Source organism: Alosa alosa, chromosome 2 (assembly GCF_017589495.1).
Source record: "Alosa alosa isolate M-15738 ecotype Scorff River chromosome 2, AALO_Geno_1.1, whole genome shotgun sequence".
Lineage (NCBI taxonomy): Eukaryota > Metazoa > Chordata > Actinopteri > Clupeiformes > Clupeidae > Alosa > Alosa alosa.
In genome coordinates, this window is record NC_063190.1 from 16,891,147 (window position 1) to 16,916,146 (window position 25,000).

Consider the following 25,000-nt stretch of genomic DNA (forward strand, 5'->3'; position numbering starts at 1 on the left):
CTTCAAGCTGGACGGCACGTACAGAGTGGCGAGAGATGACGCCGGCCTGACCCACCTGAAGCAGTTCGAGGAGATCATCAACCAGGAGACGTTCTGGGTCGCCACGGAGATCCTGCGCGAGCCTAACACCATGAAGCGCATGAAGACCATCAAGCTCTTCATCAAGATCGCCCTGCACTGCCGCGAGTGCAAGAACTTCAACTCCATGTTCGCCATCATCAGGTACGCCTCCGCTCCACACCCGTCCCTGGGAGACCTTCAGATTACCCATGATGCTCCTGGCCCCGTGCCCCGTGTCATAACCTTGCTGTTAGTCTCATGATGCTTGTTTGTGCTGGGCTGGCTGTTCTGTTCGCCTTCTGTGCCTCCGTAGGTCTCTTTTCATAATAAATGAGCGCATCTCTGGCTGGAATTGATTGTTTGCGTTTCTGCTGGATGGTTTGCTTAGCCGCTGCCATCGTAAATCAATAGCTTCATTGTACTGTCGTTATTACTGCCGCGAGGACACTGACATCATCGAGAGGCAGGCTTGTGGCCTTGCTGTTTGTGTATGCAAGTGTGCGCGCTTGTGTGCTAGTGTGTCTATGTGTGTGTTTCTCTCTCGTGTGTATTTACTTTTTCTACTGTGTGTGTGTGTGTGTGTGTGTGTGTGTGTGTGTGTTTCTCGTGTGTGTGTGAGAGTGTGTGTGTGTGTGTGAGCATGTTTGCGTTTGTGTGTGTGTGTGTGTGTGCCTCGTTTCTGTTTGTTTGTGTGTGTGTGTGTGTCTCTGGTTTGTGTGTGTGTGTGTGTGTGTGCTTGTTTGCATGCTGTTTGCCAATGACCTCATGCAGGTATCTATACATTTGTGTACTGGCCTCTCTACAGCAGACAGGCACAGCCAGAGAACAGAGTCTAGCACAGTGTCTCATCAGAGTGTGTCCCTCTCCTTACCCACTCTACAGTATAATCTACCCCATCCCCTCCCCAGGGGTAAAACACCTCCACTCTGCCTCTTTTGGGGTATCAGGAATGCGGTCTTGAGAGTAGAAGAGTCTTAGAGGAGGTTGGAGAGGCTCTCTTAGCCTTTTGTCATTATGCTGCTCGTAGTGATTTGGACTCTCAAGTCTTAGTAGCTGAAGGGTGGTAGGACTGTAGGAGACAGAGAGAGAGAGAGAGAGAGCGTGTACAGCAGGTTCAGAGAGAGAGACAGAGAGAGAGAGGGAGAGAGAGGGTGTACAGCAGGTTCAGAGAGAGAGAGGGAGACAGCGTGTACAGCAGGTTCAGAGAGAGAGGGTGTACAGCAGGTTCAGATCAGTCATGCGAAGAGGATACTGTGGGTTTGAGAATGTTGGTGTTGCCTTGCTTGCTTGTGTGTGTGTGTATGTTCAGTGATGGTTAAAAGTGTTGGCATCCATGCTAAAGTTGACTAAAAAGAGGAATATAAAATCATCTTTTGGAAATTTATCTTAATGCCTTAAGTACAAAAATGACACCAATGGACACCAATTTTCTTTGTGAATGAATAATGTATCATAAATAAATAAATGTTCTTCCTTAAAATACAGGCGTCATATGTATTGGCACCCCTATGTTAAATTGCCATAGAGGCAGGCATATTTTTATCCAGAATACTAGGCATCCTGATAAAGTTCCTTTGGCCTTTGGAATTAAAATGAGCTCATGCGCCTCCTTACCTCTGTGTTTGTTTGTTTGTTTGTTTGTTTGTTTGTTTGTGTGAGGCTCTGCGGTATCTGACTATGTTTGTTTGTTTGTGTGAGGCTCTGCTGACTGTGTTTGTTTGTTTGTTGGTGTGAGGCTCTGCGGTATCTGACTATGTTTGTTTGTTTGTGTGAGGCTCTGCAGTATCTGACTGTGTTTGTTTGTTTGTTGGTGTGAGGCTCTGCGGTATCTGACTGTTTGTTTGTTTGTTTGTTTGTGAGGCTCTGCAGTATCTGACTGTTTGTTTGTTTGTTTGTTTGTGTGAGGCTCTGCGGTATCTGACTGTGTTTGTTTGTTTGTTTGTGTGAGGCTCTGCGGTATCTGACTGTGTTTGTTTGTTTGTTTGTGTGAGGCTCTGCGGTATCTGACTGTGTTTGTTTGTTGGTGTGGGGCTCTGCGGTATCTGACTGTGTTTGTTTGTTTGTTTGTTTGTTTGTTGGTGTGAGGCTCTGCAGTTTCTCTCGCTGCTTCATGGGCTGCATGCTCAGCCTCCTCTGCAGCCACACCTTAAGCTGCAGTGCCCAGCAGCTGCGTTCTTACAAACACACACACACACACACACATGCATACATAAAATGCCCCCTCTCTCTTTCTTTCTTTCTTTCTTTCTTTCTCTCTCTCTCTCTATCTGTTACGCACACATAAATACACAGACACACCCCACACATTCAGACACACAAGCACACACACATGGCATGCAAAAACACACTCTCTCTCACCCATGCATGCATACACACACACATCCCACATATATTACACACACACACACATACACAGGCTTGCACAAAAGCACATATACTCTCTCCCACTCACGCTCAACCCATTGCTGTGTGTGTGTGTTTGTGTGTGTTTGTGTGTGTGTGTATCTGCAGTGGTCTGAACCTGGCACCGTTCATGGAGACTGCTTAATAGTCTGAGAGAAGCTGTTCGACCTGCGGGACATCTTAGACCAGATCCCATAATATGACCCAAGTGCCCCTTAGCGTGCTGAGCAGCTGGAGCGTACGTACCCATCTCCCCCTCTTCCCCGTCGTCAAGAAGGACCTCACCTTCCTACTGGTCATATACACACAGACACCTGGGGCCGTACATCCCTCTTCCCGATCGTCAAGGGGACCTCACCTTCCTGCGGTCGCATCACACACACACACACACACACACACACACAGACACACAGAGCCACCCATCGTCGGCTCTTCCCCATTTATTAGAGAAAGGACCTCACCTTCCCTACACAGGTGTACACATTACACACACACACACACACACACACACACACACACACACACACACACACACACACACACACACACACACAGAGGTGCCCATTATTCCCTTCTTCTCCGTTTTAACAATGGACCTCACGTCACCACTCACCTGACACACTCACACAAACACACTACACTGTTTTGTACCAGCCTTTTGATATCTCTATCTCTCTCTTCTCCTCTCTCCTCTCTCCCCTCCTCTCCTCTCCTCTCCTTTCCTCCTTTCCTCCTCTCCTCTCCTCTCCTCTCTCCTCTCTCTCACACACACACACACACACACTTGACACACTCACACCATTTTGCCTCCGTCTGCTCCATGTTTTATTTAGTCCTGAAGGTGGGTTGAAAAGGTGGAAATCCCTACATTGTTAAGTATAGACTTTGCACTCAATCTTTCAAGACTTGCACTCTTTTGAGAACGATTTCTATCTCAGACAGCCAACAGTGTCTAACATTTTATATTATAAGATTAAGTTTTGATTTTGCCCACCAGATTTTCAAAAAGTAGTTTAGTGTGCATCTTTAATGTTGAAAATGAAGTAATAAAAGATCTGGGCATTTCATTACTTAGGTACAGGCTGCTTTTTGGCTTTCTTTGTCTTCCTGCTGACTATTCAAAGGTTCCGAACACGTTAACTGGTTTATTTATGAATTAAAGAACCATTACTGCTGTGTAATGGTGCTTATAGTATTGCTGCATTCAGTGCTCTCCCTCGTCAGCACATCCTCTCAGGAGAGACCAAGTCAGGCCTTTCACTTCTGTTTTCCTCTCCTCTACTCCCTCCTCCTCCTCCTCCTCTCCTCCTCCTCCTCCTCCCTCCTCTCTCTCCTCTCCTCTACTCCCTCCTCCCTCCCCACTCCTCCTCTCCTCCCTCCCTCCTCTCCTCTACTCCCTCCTCCTCCTCTCTCTCCTCTCTCCTCCTCCTTTCCTCCTCCTCTCCCCACCTCCTCCCACTCCCTCCTCCTCCTCCTTTCCTCCCTCCTCTCCCCACTCCTCCTCCTCCTCCCTCTCCCCACCTCCTCTCCTCTCCTTTCCTCCTCTCCTCTCCTCTACTCCCCTCCTCCTTTCCTCCTCTCCTCTCCCCACTCCCTCCTCCTCCTCTCTCCTTCCTCCTCTCCCCACTCCTCCTCCTCCTCCCTCTCCCCACTCCTCCTCCTCCTTCCTCCTCCTCCTCCTCCTCTCCTCCTCCTCTCTCTCCTCTACTCCCCTCCTCCTCCTCTCCTTTCCTCCTCTCCTCTCCTCTACTCCCCTCCTCTCCTCTCCTCTACTCCCTCCTCCTCCTCCTCCTCTCTCCTCCTCTCCTCTCCCTCCTCTCCTCTCCTCTCCTCCTCCTCTCCTTTCCTCCTCTCCTCTCCTCTACTCCCCTCCTCTCCTCTCCTCCTCCCTCCTCTCCTCCTCTCTCCTCCTCTCTCCCCTCCTCTCCTCCTCCTCCTCCTCCTCCCTCTCCCTCCTCTCCTCCTCTCCTCCTCTCCTCTCCTCCTCTCCTCCTCCTCCTCTCCCTCCTCTCCTCCTCCTTTCCATTTCCAGTCTACTTGCTCTGCTCCGCCGAGAGAGCTTTATTTTTAGAAGGTGTTTTTTTGTTGCTGGCAGGGTTTGAAGTGAATGTGTGTGCGTGCGTGTATGCATGTGAGTGTGTGTCTTTAAAAACACGCTGACGTGTTGCTGAAGCTGAGCCCATTTTTTATCTTCAGGAACGACCTTGAATGTCGGACGGCCTGCAACTTCTCGGTAGCTGGCGGATGATCGCCATGAGATCCGCATCGCAGCGATGACCTCGGCCAACATGGACCCCGCCCTCATGTTCCGACAGAGGTGAGTCCCCACCCACCCCCGACCCCATGTCCCCTGACCCCTGTGCCCCCTGCTCCTGTCCGCTGCCTGCTGTGCCAGTTCAGACTTCCTGGCATCGTGCCACTGACAAGTCTGTGCCACCCCACAGGGGCTCAGTCACTCCCCTCTCCCCAGCTGTAGCAGCTGGCCTGAGAGCCAGGAAGCTGTCAGTCTTGGGCTGCCACGCCCATTCAATAAAAGAAAGTTATTATGAGGAGCCTCAGGGGATTCCCTCAGAGACGGCTCAGAGTGGACGACGGCTAACTTCTTCCTCTGTGCAGTGTAATCACATGACGCCTTTGGCCACACAGAAATATGTGTGTAGCCGCTGTGCAGCATGTGATTTGCACAAGCTGAGAGCTGCGTATTAGCGATTCTTTTGTGACGCGTAATGATATGCTAGACAACATTCTTGGCTGTTCAGATGGACAGTACTGCCATCAAAGGACCGGAGAGAGTATAGGTCCACCAATGCGAGTAAAGGATCTCCGACAGTGACAAATAACCATCTGTTTAAGTTAAGTTCAACCAGTTTGTTCCCTGTAATGTTTTTGAGGATTGTCCAACAAGCGTCCTACTGTGTCATTAAGGCTACAGTCTGAGAGACCCTTTATCTGTAGAACAGATGCATATTGATCATTTAGCCATGTTACATTATGGCATCACTGAAGTATGCAGAATGAGGTTAGAATTACAGGCTTCAGTTGAGACTTAAAATCTGAAATCTGAAATCCTTTACAGTGAGAGCAGAGTATTCTTTGGAGAAAAAAAATATTTTGGAAAACCAAGAAATCTGTCCATTGCTTGAAAAACATGTACAATGTAATGTGCCTGGGGTGTCTGAGGTCTTTGACTTTCTGTAGGCTACTGTTAATTGTTACTGTTATGTTTGTTTAAAGGATAACTCATTTTAAAATGCCCCCTGAGTGTAGCACTGTAGCTGCCTGGCTGCTCTAGCTGTTGCACTGGTCTATTTTTTTTTTTTTTTTTTTTTTTTTTTTTGTATCGACAGTACTCAGTGACCTCGAGAAACAGAGATCTATTTTAAAAATAGCCAGAGTTTTGGTTTAAGTCGCCCCTCATTTCCTTTTTGGGGAATGGATAGATCCTCTTTTACACCTCTGTTTGATTGCATTACAGTCATACAGCATGGGACTGCTATCAAACAGCTGATCCTCTGGATGAGTCGGGATTTAGACTGTCCTGAGTGAGGGTCGCTGTGTAAACGATGTTTGAGTTTGGGGGCAGGTCCTGTCTGCTGTCCCCCCCCCCACCTTCAGCTGTCCTTCCCTACATCTGTGTTTGTGTTCTCCTTTGTGCCTGTGTGTACACACTCTCACATCTGATCCTGTCCGTCCCAGTGTGTGTGTGTGTGTGTGTGTGTGTGTAAAAAAAAAACATCCTCTCTGTATCTGTCTCCCTCTATCTCTACCTCACCTCACCCTTCATGGGTCTCGCCTGCAGGAAGAAGAGGTGGAAGAGCTTAGGGTAAGTGTGGTGGCACTGCGGCCAGCATGGTGCACGTGGTGCCAGCCTGCATGCCCGCCTGAGACAGAAACATGCATCATCCATGCCATCCTCCTCCTCCTCCTCCTCCTCCTTAACCTCCTTCCAGAGCCCTGGGCGCATCTCAACAAAGCATCTGCATTCGCTTCCCTTTTTTTTATATATATATATATCAACGAGAACAGCTGTAGTCGAGTTTCGCAAGCCTGACTCCTGTTTCATTTAAGCCCTTCATCCTCTAACCCAATTTTCTCCCATTCAGACAATGTTTTCTTTTTTTTCTAATTACTTTTCCCGTGGATTTATTGTATTGAGTTATTTTAAGCATGATACACCATTGAATGTGAATCCCTGGTTTTCATGCATGGTTACATTAACCCGTTTGCGACAGACAGACAAGCTGACAGCAGAAAGAATTTGCATTTGAGTACGCGCGGCACTGACTTCAAAGGCCGTGAAAAGGCGCCAGAATAGGCCGGGTGACAGGGCGCGTGTCACTTTGATGTGGTCCAGAATAATTATGCTCCGTGGATGATCTGCGGACCTGCGCAGAAAGCATGAGCTGTGTAATGACTTCATCTCCACTAACCTTACGTGGGAGGCTAACAATCAGATTTCTCTCTTTGTTCCCATCCTCCATCCTCCCATTATTCTCTCTCTCTCTCTCTCTCTCCCTCTCTCTCTCTGTCTCTTTCTTTGTTCTTTGTCTGGCATTCTATACCTGGTCCATCTCTCTCTCCCTTCTCTCCCTCTCTCTCTCTGTCTCTTTCTTTGTTCTTTGTCTGGCATTCTATACCTGGTCCATCTCTCTCTTCCTCTCTCCATTTCTTGCTCACTTTCTGTCTACCCCTTCTTTCGCTTTCTCTCTCCTCCTCCCCTCTCTCTTTTTCTCTCTCTTTCTGTGTCTATCCTTCCTCTCTCTCTCCCTCCCTCTTTCTCTCATTCTCTCTTTCTGTGTCTATACTTTCCCTCTCTCTCTCCCTCTCTCTTTCTCCCATTCTCTTTCTGTGTCTGTCCTTCCCCTCTCTCTCTTCCTCTCTTTCTCCCATTCTCTCTTTCTGTGTCTGTCCTTCCCCTCTCTCTCTCCCTCTCTTTCTCTCATTCTCTCTTTCTCTGTCTATCCTTCCCCTCTTTTCCCTTCTCTCTCTCCCTCTCTCTTTCTCTTGTTCTGTCTTTCTCTGTCTCTATCCTCCCCTCTCTTCTTCCCTCTCTCCTCTCCTCTCTCTCCCTCCTTTCCTTCCCCCCCTCTCCTCCCTGTCTGTCCCTCTCAGGTCACTGAGTCAGGGCAGCACTAACTCCAACATGCTGGACGTCCAGGTGGGTGCCCATAAGAAGCGTGTGCGGCGCAGCTCGCTGCTCAACGCCAAGAAGCTGTACGAGGACGCGCAGATGGCCCGCAAGGTCAAGCAGTACCTGTCCAACCTGCAGGTGGAGACCGACGAGGAGAAGTTCCACATCATGTCCCTGCAGTGTGAACCCGCCTACAGCACATGTGAGTTTGGGGGTGTGTGTGTGTGTGTGTGTGTGGTGTGTGTGTGTGTGTGCACGTGTGTGCGTGTGTGTGTGTGTGTGTGTGTGTGTGTGTGACTTTGTTGGTCACAGTAGCACACAAATACAAAGGATTACCGTTTGTACAGGAAGTACGAATGGCAAAGTAGTATTTGCATCTAGTCACTCGTGCCTCTCTTGGTCAACTACTGAAGGAATGAAGTTGCATTGCTGACAGTGTGACGGACTAATGCATAGCACCTGAGAACCCAGTTTCTTTACACCTACCTCACTACGCATTCTCTGTCTTTGTCATTCCTCTGCTGACTGTGGAAAGCAGGCCAATGGTAAATCCAGCTAACAGCTAACATCAAAAGCTAATCAAATGCCACTTTGCAAGAATAAACTGTACGACTATCAAGGGAAAGTTTGCAATGTTAAGGAAAGTATATTCACTATATAGTTCTCATCACTCAGCATTCAGGGTTCCCATGGGTGCTTGTAATCCTTGAAAGTTGATGAATTTTGAGACAAGAAAAGAAAGAAATAGACATGGGTCATTGCAGTGCTTGTGTCAAGAGACCACAAAATTTGACATCACTGTAAGAGCACCAATGAGAGGTATTTAGAGGTGTTTACATTCAAGCATACATTTACATTTACATACATTTCATACATTTACATTTACATTTTAATTGTTGTCTCCAAGCATCTGCAATGACTGCTAGTTCTCTCTGTAAAGTTGTAAGGTGATACATGTGAGAAAAATGTGAGGAATGCTGTTGGACAACAGCATAACTGGTTCCATATGTGTTGATTGGATGTTTGTGACAATTTCCCTGTTAAAAAATGTAGAACCTGATATTAAAGGATATGCCTGAATAGCAATGCTCAGGTAGCCTGGACAATCTAGACCCTGATAATCTAGAAAGATTAAGGGTCTGGCCAAGAACAATGTAATGGCCCAACTCGAGGGGCGGCAACAAGCATGCATTTAAAAATCTCACTGCACGCAATTGGATAACACTAGACCATGTTTACTCTGAATGATTTCGGACTTCGACGCAATCGGATAACACTACGACCAATTTGTACTGTCCTCCAACGTTGCAGCGCTGCAACTCTGGATTTCCAGGGTAATGCTCAGGAACATTACCCAGTATTGCTCAAAAAGCTGCCTTGTTTATAATTAGCTTAACAGTAATTTACATTGATCCGTTTGTCAAACAATGCTGGGTCCTTGAATTTGAGATAATTGGGCCTGGAAAGTCCTTGAAAAGCCCTTGAATATGATGTTTAATGAGGTGTGGGAACCCTGAATAATATGGTTTAGTAGCACAAGGCAGTGATGCTTTGTTAAATGGTGATCACATGCAGTAAACACAGTCACTGACTCCCTCTTGTGGTGTCAGTATGAAATGACAGCAACTGCTGGGTCCTCATCTGAGATCTTTGAGATGTGCTGCAGTAGTAGCATTCCCATGTGACACTGCCATCTAGTGGTCTTAGATGCAAAGTGCATGGCTACATGTCAAATACCATGAAGAGGTCTGTCTAATGCAACATCCTTAGGGATGGAAAACAATGTGTATATATAAAAAAAATTACATTACTTCAAGAATTCACATGTTCAGTAGATCCTGCCCTAATGATTGGGGGCGTTATGATTGGAGGCATTTTTTGGGGACTATTTAAATTGACTTACTGGCTTTGAATCCATATTACTGTAAATAGATTGACTAAGAGAAGAACATGTAATGATCCCAAAATGAAATTTAACAGGGACGAACTTCAGTTGATGATGAAGTATTGGATATGTATATGTTAGCATGTAGCCCGAGGGTGGGTTGTACCTGTCTGGGCATGTTAGCTGTTGCATCACGGCTTGCCTCTTCATGTCTGCAGTGTCTAAGAATCTGAGTGAGAGGAGGTCCACTAAGTCGGACATGTCTCCCGTGTCTCTGCGCTCAGCCTTGCCCTCTGGGAAGTCCCAGAACCGCGTGTCCCAAGTCCTGCAGGTGCCGCCCGTCAGCCTGTACGGCCCGCTCCGCAAGAAGAGCCTGGCCAAAGACCTGGCACACAGTGAGTCTCCCCCCACCCCACCTGTCTGTCTGTCTGTCCCCCCACCCCGTCTGTCTGTCTGTCTGTCCATCCCGTCTGTCTGTCTGTCTGTCTGTCCACCCTGTCTGTCTGTCTGTCCACCCCGTCTGTCTGTCTCCCCCCACCCCCCTACTCCGACTGTCTGTCTGTCCTTCAGTGCTAGTCAAGGCTGCTGGTTCAACATCAAATTTTAGCTTTGTGTGTTTTGTTAGGGTTCTAAGTGTTGGTTTTTGTGTGTGTGTGTGTGTGTGTGTGTGTGTGTGTGTGTAGACTCCGGCTCTCCCCAGGTGCAGAAGAAGCCGTCGAGTACGGGAGAGGATTGGAAGCGGCCGGAGGACAGCGTGTCAGCCGCCTCCTCTCTCCACTCCAGCCCCACGGTGTCCCCACAGGGCTCTCCACGCAAAGGTCACTCCCCGACCTCTGACCCCTACGATCCAATGGCCTGCGGCTTCTCTGTGCCAGTGGTGTTTACTTGGAAAACGGAGCATTGATTTAAAATGCATTGATTTAAAAACTAAACCATCACATTTCAGGGACTCCATATGGTGGCTGTTATGCTGCTACAGTACTATGCTGCTAGGGCTATGTTATTAAGGGCCATTTACACTAAGAACGATAACTGTAACAATTACGGTAAAAAAATCCCTCAAGCTAATAAGAATGTCAACATCCACACATAAACTATAATGATAACAACATGATGAACAATATCATTGGGGTCACTTTCCGTGATTGTTATATCGTTTTTGATGCAGGGCTTTAAAGTGTGTTTAGGCACCGTGCCTGAATTCAGGCGTGAACTGGTATGCTTAAGATTTGAAAATAGGCAATGAGACTACAGCAAAGACCTTTTAGGCAAGTCCCTCCACTCGGCGGCCATATAGCAACGCTTTTTGGGCACTCATCGGGAGAAATTCAGCAGAAATGCGCGTGCGCAAGGCTTCACGACACCAATGTTGCTCCAGTGGCTAGTTCACAACACATGATTGGGAAGATGTCTTCACAACACAACATATGATTGGCTCAATGTATTCACATGTCGACGTTTTGCCGAGGAAGGAGTGGGATATGTGTAGACAACGGCCATATTGGCGTTACAAACCATGCATTTCTCTCTCTCCCATGCATTTCTATGGAGGATTTTTTGAGTGCTGTGTCTCCACATTAGAAAGTCTCTGACTACAGTATATATGACATCCTCATACATTTCTGATAACTTCATGCACAGATATTCTTATTGCTTTAAGCCCTGTTGATGTGAATGGCCCTTTACACATTATGTATTACTATAAGTCTCGAGGCAATGCTCAGGAATGAAAACGCATTGAATCAGAAAAAATGTTCTTTTTCGTTTTCACTCTGATTCCTATATCCGACTCTGTGACTTTACCCTCCCCTGTAGTATGCGGCCGTGTGCATAAGTGTGCATAAGTCTCTTAGCTCCGGTCAGACTCTCCTCTCTCCCTTGTGTTGCAGGCTCCAAGGCAGGCAGCGTCAGCAGTGGCACTGGAACTGGCACCGGTGGCAGCAGCGGCCCTGGAGGTCCTGGGCGCAGCTACGGCATAGGTGGGGCTTTCCTGCACAAGCAGATCCTCCTGATGACCCGTCAAAACAGCGTAGACGCAGACAAGGACCAGGACAGACAGGACAGACAGCCAGAGCAGAGAGACCTGGGGGGACCCAGGACCCCCAGGGCAGGAGACAGAGAGACAGGGTCAGGGACAGAGCCGCAGATAGCCCCCTGTCTGAGGAGGAGCGTGTCTCCCCCATCGACCCCGAGGCGCCCACCGCGCCCCGAGTCCCCCCTGAGGAAGAGGCTGAGCTCCCCATTTAGGATGCTGAGGGAGAGGAGTGGCTCCAGGGAGAGGAGTGCCACCACCACCACCACCGCTGCCCAGGTGGTCAGGTGTGAGGACAGGCCAGAGCAGGACAGCAGCAGTGGAGACAGTGGTGGAGGTGGTGGTGGTGGACCACTGGCCTTCACTTGGCTCTGCAGGAACAGACACAAGAGAAGGAAGACACTCTGATGAGGAGAGGGATAATAAAGCACCTATGCTACAGTGAACTAATAGTGAGCTGATAGTGAAGTAATAGTGAGCTAATAGTGAGTTGATGCCAAAGTGTCCCACTCACATCTCTGTCCACGACTGCTGCCATCAGGGAGCATTTGACTGTAATTTACACATTTTAATGAAGTTGTGATCATTAATTAGTATTAGTGATAATAAGTAAATTTGAGAGTGCAGTTTGCCACAGAAGGGAAAGTACAGTATAGATTAAAGAGTGTAAACCATTTTTTTGAAAAGCTGTTTTTGTCTCATACAGTTTTATCTTCATGTTCAATTTCTAGACTACTTTGTTCAAGCATGAAATGTAAAATGTCCCCAAATGAAAAGTTGTATTTATAATTAAATGTAAAAACTGAATGCATTACTGTCAGTAAATGATCTTTTAACTACTTTTCAACAGAACATAAGGCGTCGGTTTTATCGAAGAATTCCTAAATAAAAGGAAAAATGAAAGTCAGCCGTTTCAAATTTCCCTGCGGGGCCACTGTGAGCATATGGAGAGCAGGTTGCGGTATTAAGCGTGTGTCTGTGTGTGTGTGTGTGTGTGTGTGTGTGTGTGTGTGTGTGTGTGTGTCTCTGTCTCTGGCAGGCTACGCGCTGATGCCGGTGGGGAAGACGGACCTGTCGGACTCGAGCCACAGCGAGATCTCGTCGCGCTCCAGCATCGTCAGTAACTGCTCCGTGGACTCCAGCGGCCGCCCGAGGCCTGGCAGCCGCCGGCTACCGCTTGGCGCCTGGCACCCGCTGCGCACACACACTCCCAGGCCGACGGCGGTCAGCCCTGCACAAGGTATACAAACACACAAACACACTCTCTCTCTCTCCACACACACACACACACACACACACACACACACACACACACACACACACACACACACACACACACACGGTCACATATGTTGCAAACACTGAGACCTTGAATTTTTCCCTGGGGATCAATAAAGTATCTATCTATCTATCTATCTATCTACTATCTATCTATCCTAACACACATACTGCTCATCCTCATCCCTGCCCAAAGTAGAAAACATACACAAACACACACACAGAGACACACACACACACACACTCCCCAGGCCGACTGCAGTCCAGCCCTGCACAAGTTACACACACACAAACACACTCAACACACTCTCTCTCTCCACACACACACACACACACACACACTCCCCAGGAAAAATGAAAGTCAGCTCTGCTTTCAAACACACAAACACACTCTCCACACACACACACAGCATATGGACACACACACAATGCAGGTTAAAAGGAACATATAGTACTGGTTTTTTATCGAAGAATTCCTAAATAAAAGGAAAAATGAAAGTCAGTCAAGCTTTCAAATTTTACCAAGGGCCACTGAGCATATGGAGAGCAGGTTATGGATTAAGCGCAGGTTCAGGTTCGGTGTGTGTGTGTGTGTGTGTTGTGTGTGTCTTCTGTCTCTGGCAGGCTACGCGCTGATGCCGGCGGGGAAGACGGACCTGTCGGACTCGAGCCACAGCGAGATCTCGTCGCGCTCCAGCATCGTCAGTAACTGCTCCGTGGACTCCATGCTGGCGGCCGCCCCCGAGGAGCGCGGCACCAACCACCAGCGGCCCTGCAGCGCACCAAACGCCAGCACCGCACACGCACACACACACCCCCAGGCCGACGGCGGTCAGCCCTGCACAAGGTATACAAACACACAAACACACTCTCTCTCTCACACACACACACACACACACACACACACACACACACACACACACACACACACACACACACACACGGTCACATATGTTGCAAACACTGAGACCTTGAATTTCCCCTGGGGATCAATAAAGTATCTATCTATCTATCTATCTATCTATCTATCTATCTAACACACATACTGCCTCATCCTCATCCCTGCCCAAAGTAAACATACACAAACACACACACAGACACACACACACACACCCCCAGGCCGACTGCAGTCAGCCCTGCACAAGTTACACACACACAAACACACTCTCTCTCTCTCCACACACACACACACAGTCACATATGTTGCAAACACACATACTGCTCATCCTCATTCCTGCCCAAAGTAAACATACACACACACAAACACACTCTCTCTCTCTCTCTCTCTCTCTCTCTCTCTCCACACACACACACACACACACACACACACACACACACACACACACACACACACACACACACACACAGTCACATATGTTGCAAACACACATACTGCTCATCCTCATCCCTGCCCAAAGTAAACATACTCACACACACTCACACTTACACAAACTCATACTTACACACGCCCTGGGCCAGGAACGTTTCACAACTTCCTCCTTGTTCTCTAATAAAAAAGTGATGGCAGGTCTTTGTACACAAACATATAAAACCAAAGCTGCTTTATTAGAATCGCATGGCAGCACACTGATGGATTAATGGGTGGGCTGTTTTTATGTGGACACTTTTTAATTCAGTCGAGTAGGTGGCGTAGTTTATAGAAAAGACTGTAATTACTCCTATCACTTCCTTGGGGGAATCAATAAATCTTGTGCATTATGTTACCCTTCTGGTTTCCTTGAGATAGTTTTAATATCTTGAACTTCCTCTGTGTCCCATCTGTATTTTTTATTTTCAACTCCAGTAAAAAAAAGTCTTTCAAAACAAATAAAAAAAATGAAACTCTTGACAACTCCGATAGGGGGCGTATCAACAGGAGACCTTGTGTTGCATGTCAATCCAGACAGCTGCAGCAGAATGATTTTACTCTACAGATCCCAGATACAGCTTGAGACGCGCGTTGCAGCTGTTGGTAGCTAATTGTACATTGCTGTTGTATCTTTCGTCATGTATTAATTAGGCATGGCTGTCGATCGGTCGCAGTGGGAAGTCCCCAACCAAAACCGCAAGGAATTTAACATCTTTTCCTGTGTATAGCTGCATGCATGATAGTTACTATGCAATGCAGAGCAACAGTAAAACTATTCAACCATAGATGAATATATGGCTGCTCTATGGTCGTTTTACTTGTATTTTGATACTTAGTGTGGGTGTGGCTAAATATATTAATTGTAATATATATATATATATATATATATATATATATTTAATCTAGAAGTTGCTTAGACAGTGATTAACTAGGCATTGCTGCTTAAAAATTGATTATGGCTCACCATTGCTTAATATTCCTCTCTGTCTCTCTCCCTCTCTCTTTCCCTCTCTCTCTCTCTCCCCCTCTCTCTTTCCCTCTGTTTCAGTTCGTTGGGGGCACGTCCCTCGGTGACGCGCGCCTCCACATTTACGTCGTCAATGAGCACGGACGAGCTGATGCCGGACCACACCTCGGTCGAGGCGGCTGACAGCGGGCGCGGCAGCTGGACCTCCTGCTCCAGCAACTCGCACGACAACTTCCAGAGCATGCCGGCGCAGCGTGCTCTGCTGGACCTGCCCTCATACCGCCACTCGCAGCTCGGCGGCCCCATCGCCGAGGTGGAGCCCGGCAACACCTGGACGGAGGACGCCGCGGCCGCTAACCGACACTCCAGAGACAGCTCCGAGCTCAACCCGTCGCGGCAGAGCTGGGCGTCCTCCAGCTCGCTGTCCGACACCAGCTATGAGGGCAACTACGGGACCATCAAGCGCCGGGCAGCCGAGCAGTCCGCCGCGCAGGGCGGAGAGTCCTCGGAGGGCTCCCAGACGTCGGACACCAGCTACAAAACGGTCACGTCCAGCACAGAGAAGGGCCTGATAGGTGAGGCAGTGCCGCACGGGGGCTTACAGACGCCATGCTTGCAGTGTGTGTGTGTGTGTGTGTGTGTGTGTGTGCTTTGCCCACTGTTGCCCTTGAGCACTGTGGCACACAGAGTGTTCTAACTCCACGAGTAGAGTGATTTTACTGTGGTATGGAATGGCACCAGCAGACGTTGCCATGGACAGGTCAGGCAGTGAGTAATGGCCTCCTTACACCACAACAACTTGGACAAGATTTTTGGAAAGATTCTTGAAAGATTGTAGTCTTTTGAGTAAAGTTTGAATGGAGGGCATTCGTTAAAAGACTCCAATCTTTCAAGAATCTTTCCCAAATCTTGTCCAAGTGGTTTGGCGTAAGGAGGCTATTAAGTGTCGTACACATGGACTCCACTGTGCTGTCCTACCCATGTTAGCCCTCAGGATCTTGCTTATTGTAATAAATTAGCAACTTGTTATTAAATGAGCTTTAGTTCATTGTTGCCCATTGCCCGACTTTGAACGCTAATTAAATGAGTGGCCCCCATATGAAGATCTGTAGGATGAGGAGCCCGTAGTGGACGCCGTTCTGTTCCTTTGCTTTGCGTAGCCGGAGAACAGAAGAACCATTCCACACACACACACACACACACACACACACACACACCACATGCTTTAGCTGCCGCTGCTGCCCAGTCCAGTCCTTTTACATGCAAGATGCTTTAAAAGCTTGAAACTGCCACTTCAAAGCATATGAAGTTCCTGACCATTAGATTGCAGGCCAGGTCTGCTGGTGCCATTCATTTTGCATGCAAGTAGATTATTTCTTTTCATAGGAGTTTGTGACTGTGAACATTTCATTGATTTTTATTCCTTTTATTTTTTTTCTTTGTTTACCATTCCCTCCCCACCCCCAACCCTTCCACTGACACCCACCCACCCCCCTCCATCTGTGTCACCTCCACCTCCACCTCCCCCACACACACACACCCACAAACACACACACTCTCTCCCCCCTCTCTTCCTCCCCCTCCGCTGGCAGTGTACTGTGTAACGTCGCCCACCAAGGACGACAGGTTCAGGTTGCCTCCGCCCACTCCGCCGGGGTACCAGGGCTTGGCGCTGCTCGGCGACGCACAGGAGGGGCGCCGCCGATGCCGCGGCCGCCCCACTTAAAGCCGCCCGACTATAGCGTGGCCCTGCAGAGGTCAAAGCTGGTCCCCAGCAGGCCCCCCAGTGTGGCCGCTGGCCCTCAGCCGCTAGCGGATAGTGAGGATGGTATGTGTGCCGCACAGACCCCTCCTCGGGGACTAGAGCAGTGTAGAGCCAGCTGCTCCTGCTCCTGCTGCTGCTATTGCTGCTGCTGCTGCCTGCTGCCTGCTGTGTGCTTACAGGGTCTTATAGTCAACAAGCCTGATAACTATAGTCAAAACTCCTGGGTTTGTCAGCTGTGACAGAACCCACTAAATATCAGGAGACAGCTTTTATCTTGTTGTTTAGGGTGTAGGATGCTTGAATGGTCCTGATATTTTTTTAAAAATTATTATTATTATTATTATTATTATTTTTTTTTTTTTAGTAAGAGTCTTATTTATTAATAATCAGAAGAGGTATCTGAGTATCAGTAAGAGGTCACAGTCACTGCTTGCTCTGCTAGTCTCACCTTGTGCATGTCATTGTGTAAAAAAAACATTTTTAGTAATTCATTTGCTTTCATAGTCAGTTACTCATAGTTAGCTATTCATAGTCATAGTTGCTTACAGTACCAATGTGACAAGATTTGGCTTTGATTGGCTCCTCTCTTGCAGACGAACAGGTCTCAGCAGTGTAAGTGCAGACACGTGACAGGTGGACGGCGCTGGACGGATGAGCGAATGAGTAAGACCGAGAGAAGAGAGTGGTCTCACAAGAGCTAGAGCACCACTGGGATTGCTGTGGCCTCCCCTCGAGACAAGAGCACACGCACCTCACCCGCACCTCTACCTGCCCACAGTGCAACCTCACCTGTCCCTTCACAAACAGTGTCACACACACACACACACACACACACACACACATAGACTTGTTTTTAGGCCATTCATAGTAGTGGATGGCTTGTTTTTAAACTCACTTTGCCTCAGGCTCCAGAACTGAATTGAACTGAATTGATAGCACAGGATGGAGTGTGTGTGTGTTCAATATCATGGCCTCTCGTGCAGAGAAAGGGAAAAAAAACAATCCATGATGACAACCTTGGCTTTTTTTTTAACGATTTGCTTTTGTAATAGTACCTCTGTTGTATGTGACCACACTTAGCTCACCCTCAGCAGCAGTCTGGAACAGTGGGATTGAAGGGTTCCACTCGTAGATTCTCTGGTGGAGCTCCAAGTAGCACACAAGAGGGCGGATGTAATGGAGAAAAATGAGCTTACGCCACTTTTCCACCCGCGCCGTGCTGTGCTTCCGGCAGTTTCCGTAAACATTTGCACCAGAACATCCCAGTGCAGACCCACACTGTATCATAGTGTTTAGATTTAAGTGTGTAAGTAGGACTGACATTTGATGGTCTATTGCTAGCACAGCTGGCCCCCGATTACAGTCTGTCTTGTGTTTTAGATTTAAAAATATCAGTCATTCAGATTTCAAGAAAGTACAATTTTTTTAAGGTGCCATTTTGAAAGCGCTAAATTCAAGGGGACTAGCTAAGGGATAATGGACGACACGTCACGCCACTCAGGAGACGTTTGAGGTGATATTTATAATATTTGGTCTCTGGAGTTTACTGCTAAAGGTCTGTGGAGAGTGACCTGGAGTGGGTAGGTATGGCATGGATGTCTGATTCATGAATCTCACCCAAGCCTAGTCCAGAAAGCTCCTCTACAGACCCTTTGGAGAGGGAATCAAGCTCACTCTGGAAGTGTCCAAGAGACAGGACATTATGCGATCAAGGCATCCGCATCCACATTAGAGACGCGCTAATGAGTTAGTATGAATTAGACAAGCTCTTCTAGTGTGGAGTAGATCAAAGGGTCTTGGCATGGCTGTCTGTCCCTGGTGCAAACGTTTGAAACCAGTCTATCTTCTCTCTGTGTCTCACATTGGCTCTGTGTGTGTCTGCTTCAAAAAAGAAACATGAGGTAAACACTCCTTTCAGTATGACTCAAACCAGTCGGAGTCAGAAAAAGAACAAAGCATCACCAACATAATAAAAGCAAAAGCTTCCTTCGAATGCAGTTGGACACATATATATATATATATATATATATATATATATATATATATATATATATATATACATACATATACACACACACACACACACACACACACACTAGCACTGTATAACCATGCTAGCGAGAGAGCTTTATGTTCATCATGTGTGGCCGACATGACAAGTGTTTACATAGAAACCCCATTTGTTTACAGTTGGTGTTAGCCTCAGTGGTTGTCAGTTTTAAATGTTGCAATGAGAAAATCATGGCTTTTTGAAATTGTTCGTATTGTTTTTAGTTGGTATTAATGCAGGACATGTGGATGCAGCATCAGAAACTGTTCTTATTGTACCTCATCCCCTAACACATTCTCCCTCTGTCTTCCACGTCTGGCTCCTGCTCTTGTGTTCGTGTACTGTACATAACAGTGGAATATAAACAAGGACTGCTTGTCAAGGGAAATATATTTATATTAGTAGGTGTGTATTTGGTTTACCATTCCTTGTTGGTATAATGCCATTTTTGGAACAAAAGTACATTTTTGTATAGTATTTTAAAGAGACTGCTTCGATGTTTATTGCTTCCTGCAAGACAGATTCATATAATTTCTATGTAAGCAGCCTTGTAAGAAGGCATGGACGTGCAGATTTGTATTATATTAAGGGATAGAACTGGAGTATCTCATTTTTGGCTGTCTGGTTGCAAAGCTTACATTGTTTTGTCTTTTTAATTTCCCTTTGCCATTGAAAGACTTGAAAATGGTAATATATACATACAGTTTTTACATATATATTTTTATTTGTTATAAATTAATGTTCCTGATCGTGTATAGTTCAAGAGAAAGTCCTCTATAAAGACTGTATTTGTAATATTTTGTTATAATAAAAATTCAAGATTGCAGTTGCCCTGTTGCTGTGACTGGGCAGGAATCTATCAAGCATTTTCATTTCCTTGAGTTCACTCTGTTTTTGTTTACTATGTCATGTGTATTTTCTCAGTCTTGCATACCAGGAACTGTTATCAGAGGATGGTTATTTATTTAGTTTATTTATTTCCAGATGTTTTGTTTTTGGTGCCAGTTTGAGGCTCTCATCACTACCCCTCATCCTCCGCCCCAATTCCCCCTCCACCACCTCCCCCATGTCCAGGAGACTTGACCCTTCAGCAGGGGAGTTTTGACCATTCTAACAGATTTTGTTCCGCAACAATGTACGGTTCTAAAATACCATGTTAAATATAGCCAGATAAACCCAGATATTCTTTAGAACGTTCAATTTCCAACATTCCTGTCACACCGGTGTGACGGTACCGGCTTAATGGTTAAATGTAAGTCATGGGGCACTCAGCTTGCCATTCCATCTGCCTATTTGACGCTACTGCTTCAGGGTTGAATGTCAGGTTCAGATGATCAGGGTTTATGGTCAATATCAGGGTCAGTGTAATCCTCAGCAGCCCTGCTTTGCTGTAAGACCAGAGTTAGTTCTGCTGCCGTTGTCCAGGTTCAGGTGAAGATCAGGGTCAGGAGCGCTGGCGGGACATCCAGGCTCTGACGAGGTCGTGAGGAACGATAACACAGGGCACGTTGCCGCCCGTAGAATAGAGCCTGCTGTGTCTCGTTGCTCTCTCCATCAGAGCTTCCCAGCTCCTTCATTTGCACATGATGTTTTTTTGCCTCCCCCCAGCAACCTTGTGAAGGTTCCCAATCTCAATATGCCTGAAACAATCTGGAGCGAAGCTCAAAATAGAGTCCTTTATCTTTTAGCCTTAAAATACACTTTTGTGGCTTCCTTGGAAATATGATTGCAGTGCAGAGATTTGGATCAGTTTCTCGTGACTCACAGCGCCTCCTCTGAAGGTTCACGAAACACATAGTGAAGCCGATGATGCACGCCTAAACCCCCCATGCCCCCATTCCAGTTATTTTTCCTCTGTTCAGCTGATTGTATGACCTTGCAACCCTCATTCATATTCTGTCTTTCCAACTTAACATTTTTTAGGTCTACATTCTTCAGCTAAATGCCATGAAGTATTTGTCAAAACAACTCATGCTAATGATGCAGTCCACATGGCCAAACAATATGAACTATCCTCAGGTACAATGTTCTAAAGTAATTAATGAGGATTAGTATTATAGTGTTCTTATGTATACAGGTTACAAACTACAGCGCTAAAGTGAGTCCTAACCATCCTAACCTAACTGCATGCTGTAATGTCAATTTAGCTAAGAACATTGTACTGTACTCTTCCTTAAGGACACATTATAGTCTAAAATGAAAAATAAAAAAAAAATACCTGACAAAAACTCATGAAAATATAATAATCAATATAAATATAAGGTATGCCCATATAAACTCTTAGTAAATATATTTGATGCCATATGGTCTGTAGTTGACCATAAGGCATCTTTAAATGTTCTTCAGCCCACGTTTATACGAGAGTCCTTAACAATTCTACAAAGACCCTACGAGAGTGGTCTCAACACCTGCGTTTTAGATCGTCCATTTAACTGCTCTCTGTGCTGTCTGTTGAGCCTGTGAGTGCCCTTTTGCCAGAGCCTTTCTCCTCAGAGACAGTAATGAGGACCATTTCAGGTGTGGGGATAGTGATTTGCTTAGTGATTTTATTTTCACGTAAATGGCCCATGACCGCAGTCCAATATTGCTCTGGTGTCTGGTAACTGGAATGCAATAACTGACGTTTGACCTTGCTGCTGTGCTTGTACAGGAGGGAGAGCAGCAGAACTGCACGTAGGCTAATTCACCTGCATAAGATTCACCTAATGGCGTTTGGCTTTATTTGTGTACATTTTTCATAGCTGATGTAACTTATGTCTTTTAGAAAGACTACTGTGTGTATGGCTTTTTTGTATTTCTACTTGTGGCTGTACATACTTGTTATATTTTGTTTAAGAGGATGTTCAAAAAAATTAAAGCAAGAGAAAAAGGACATTTTATTTCTGAAAGTCTACTTATGAATTTTTGACAACAATAAACCCATAAATGTCATCTTTGTGTTATATTTCTTCTTTACACAACTCTGACTTCTGACTTGAAATTCAGCCCAAAAACTTGTTAATACTAATTAAGTTGTAAAAATCTGAAAGGCTACTGTGACAGCCATGTTGGCATAAAAGTCAGTTCTGCACGCCCATCTGTTTAATTCAATCACCAAGAAACTCTGTGTGTTCTCGAGCAGATCAGTAAGTGGCCCGTACGTTCCAACTTGAAGAACATGGTCATGAATTAGTCCGAATCATCATCCAGCCCAGCTATACAACTTATTTGAGATCAGTGGTTAAGTAGCCAAACTTGCAGATATGAATCCAAACCGCACGTCTGGAGATGTGAACGCGGATGAAAGTTCCTTAATGATTTCCCATCATTGATATGTGATTAGTGAGCGAGAGAGGGGATGGACTAAGGAGCGGATGTCAGGCACTGCATGTTAAGCACCTCATTCAAAGCCCTAAAAGTTCACAGAGAATATTTCAGAGGAGCAAACGGACACTTAGAGGGAAAGTTCACTTCTCCCGTGGGAACACTGCCAAGTGGAGTTCTTGAGAAATTATTCCCCGAAATTAGACACACTCCATGCATTAAACATCAGAAACGCGAATGCACCCACTGAGCTTAGTGATTGAAATGAGATTGGCGAAGGGAGCTGAGCTGCGTTTGCCCTCCAACAACATGGTTACGCACCAGGACATCACTAAACTTACAGCTTCTTAAAGGCTGGGGAAATGTCACATATTGTTGTACTGGGCTGCAAAAGCCACATATGTTTTATTTATTTGTTTTCACCTCTTTTGCTGACCATTACTGAATTCAATTCTGCATTGTGGTTACGTTCAACAAGGTAGTTATATTAAGAATAAAAACTCCACAACCTCAAATTGTGTTGAATTGTTGGGGGACACCATGCAACAAAGTTCTCTGCTGACATGGCTGTGGCACCATATAGTCTGCACCACAAGGGTGGAGGACAGCACGTTGCCTTTGAGCACTTTCACCATTTTATATTCAGTTTTTAACACTTGGTGTGTTAATAGGCTACTTATTTATTAGCAATCGACGTTTGTTTTTGATGGATGTTTGTTTGACTTTGCAAGGATCAAAGTGCTTCTGCATATACAATGATCATTCTTCAAAAGTAGGTCTACAGGACAATATGTTTTCTTCTTTTGTGGATTTGTCCAGAATAATTTATTTTTTCTTTCCTGTAAAATTCTATTACCAAGCAACTGTGTTGCCTAGGAAATGGCCAGGATAATTTAAAATCAGTCTCTGTTTAACAAGGAAGCGACTCTCTTTGCATCCAGTGCATTGTTGGTTGCTTTGTGGACTCATCTATTTCACTATTGTATTCTGATCACATGACAACGGTGTTTTTTACATTATGCTCTAAGACACAATTAGGTCTGTAATCAAAGATTTGATTTAATTCTCCCTGGGGTTGCATGTTTTAATAGATCTATTTTTGTCAGAGTGCAGACAAGCAGTCAGTGAATATTTGTCTAACTGGCTGTGATCTAAGCAAGTCAATATCTGTAATGTCATTATGCCATGAGCTTGTTTGAGTGATAGGTGATGATGAACTAGTTTCTGGGCTGTGGTTAGCTTAGCTGACAGTTAGCTGTCAACATACCTAAAGTGAGTTCCTCAAGTAGTCAGTCAGCATGAGAGGACTTGTCTATGAACAGATTGTGTGTATGTGTGATTGTGTATTATATGTTGTGTCCCTCTGTGTGTTCTGTGTGTATGGCTTTGGAGCTCAGCTCCTCTTGATGCTGTGGTTAAAATAACTCTCATAAATAGACAACACTTTCAATTATTTAATGGGTGTTACGCCCCAAACACACCCATGATTAATTAAGAAGCGTAAGAACAACCCCTTTGAACCAAGTGGACTGGACACACCCTAAATGCAGTTAAACCATATGCTTCAGATCATGGGTTTTAATTTAGATGGTCAAAATAGGGTCCAAAATGTGAATGCAACTTGCTGTTGACTGATGCAGTACCTCTGATAGCCACATGGTGGCACTGCATATCCTTTTTATACTCTGCTGCTCCTGGTCCCTTGTGTCAAAAACTTGGGATTGAGTTAAGCAGATTTGTGTGTGGCATGAATTAGACAGGCATGCTTTCTGTGGGAGACTGTCCAGTTCATTAGGCTACAAATGGGCCAAATCTGCTTTATGGAGCCAATTCAATTCTGGTCTATTGTTGAAGTGGAGATTATATTTGTCTGTATTGTTTGTCCTGATTTTATATTTCATTTCCCACAGCAAGAAAATGCTGCTTCTGAAGAGTGCACATATTGTTTAGAAACTGCTTAACTTATAAGTAACTACATAATGGTAGTGCCACACTTATTGCATGCAGTTTGTACACAGTGGTAAACTCACCCAAGCCAAAGTGAACTGAGCTCTAAAAGTCTTTGCCAGAGTATCAGCAGACAGACACAAAGAGATATGTTGGAGTCATCCACAGTGCTCGGGCACTGCTCAATATTAAGAAAATATAGCAGCACTCACATCAATACTCTTGGTCTTTACTTTACACTCTCATACACACTCTTCACATGTGTGTGGAACATCAATGGTGACATATGCTGACGCATATCATTGCTGTAGTGTTGCCCATGTAGAATGAAATTATCAAAAATCTGTCTGTGGTGTGGCGTGGCGTGGTGTGGTGTGGTGTGGTGCGTAGCGCAGCACAGTGCTTTGCCTCTCCTCTCTTCCGGCCGATGCTCAGTGGAGTGCTGCAGCAGAGGACTCAGTGTGAGGTCCCTGGGGCGCCCTGCAGCCGCCGCGGCCGAACCCCCACAGACCCCCACAGAGTCTTTGATCCAGACCCAGACCCAACTCCCCAGACCCAGCTCCTCCACCGCCACGTCATTTATTTAGGTGAGTGAGAGCACAAGACGTGTGTGTGTGTGGGCAGCCGGGTAGGAGTTGGAGATGGTGTGTGTGTGTGTGTGTGTGTGTGTGTGTGTGTGTGTGTGTGTCTGTCTGTCTGTCTGTCTGTCTGTCTGTGTGCCTGTGCATGTGGTTGTGTGTGGGCAGCCAGGTGGGAGTCTGAGTAGGTGGGTTGGTGTATGTATGTGTGTGTGCATGTGTGTGTGTGTGT

The 25,000-nt window shown here is 46.1% G+C and overlaps 1 protein-coding gene across 1 annotated transcript in view; it reads left to right on the plus strand.

Annotated features, from left to right (window-relative positions):
* LOC125310497 (rap guanine nucleotide exchange factor 6-like) overlaps nucleotides 1-21,871 on the plus strand; it is an 89,427-nt gene extending 67,556 nt beyond the window's left edge. The window contains 14 exon segments of the mRNA XM_048267983.1: nucleotides 1-222; nucleotides 2,572-2,758; nucleotides 4,660-4,714; nucleotides 4,717-4,780; nucleotides 6,263-6,286; nucleotides 7,576-7,796; nucleotides 9,698-9,874; nucleotides 10,163-10,297; nucleotides 11,369-11,458; nucleotides 13,414-13,636; nucleotides 15,207-15,700; nucleotides 16,718-16,810; nucleotides 16,813-16,953; nucleotides 17,484-21,871. The exon segment at nucleotides 1-222 is cut by the window's left edge and continues 183 nt beyond it. Coding sequence (XP_048123940.1) covers nucleotides 1-222; nucleotides 2,572-2,758; nucleotides 4,660-4,714; nucleotides 4,717-4,780; nucleotides 6,263-6,286; nucleotides 7,576-7,796; nucleotides 9,698-9,874; nucleotides 10,163-10,297; nucleotides 11,369-11,458; nucleotides 13,414-13,636; nucleotides 15,207-15,700; nucleotides 16,718-16,810; nucleotides 16,813-16,953; nucleotides 17,484-17,506 — 2,149 coding nt within the window. The 3' untranslated portion in view covers nucleotides 17,507-21,871.
* The last annotated feature ends 3,129 nt before the right edge of the window (nucleotides 21,872-25,000 follow it).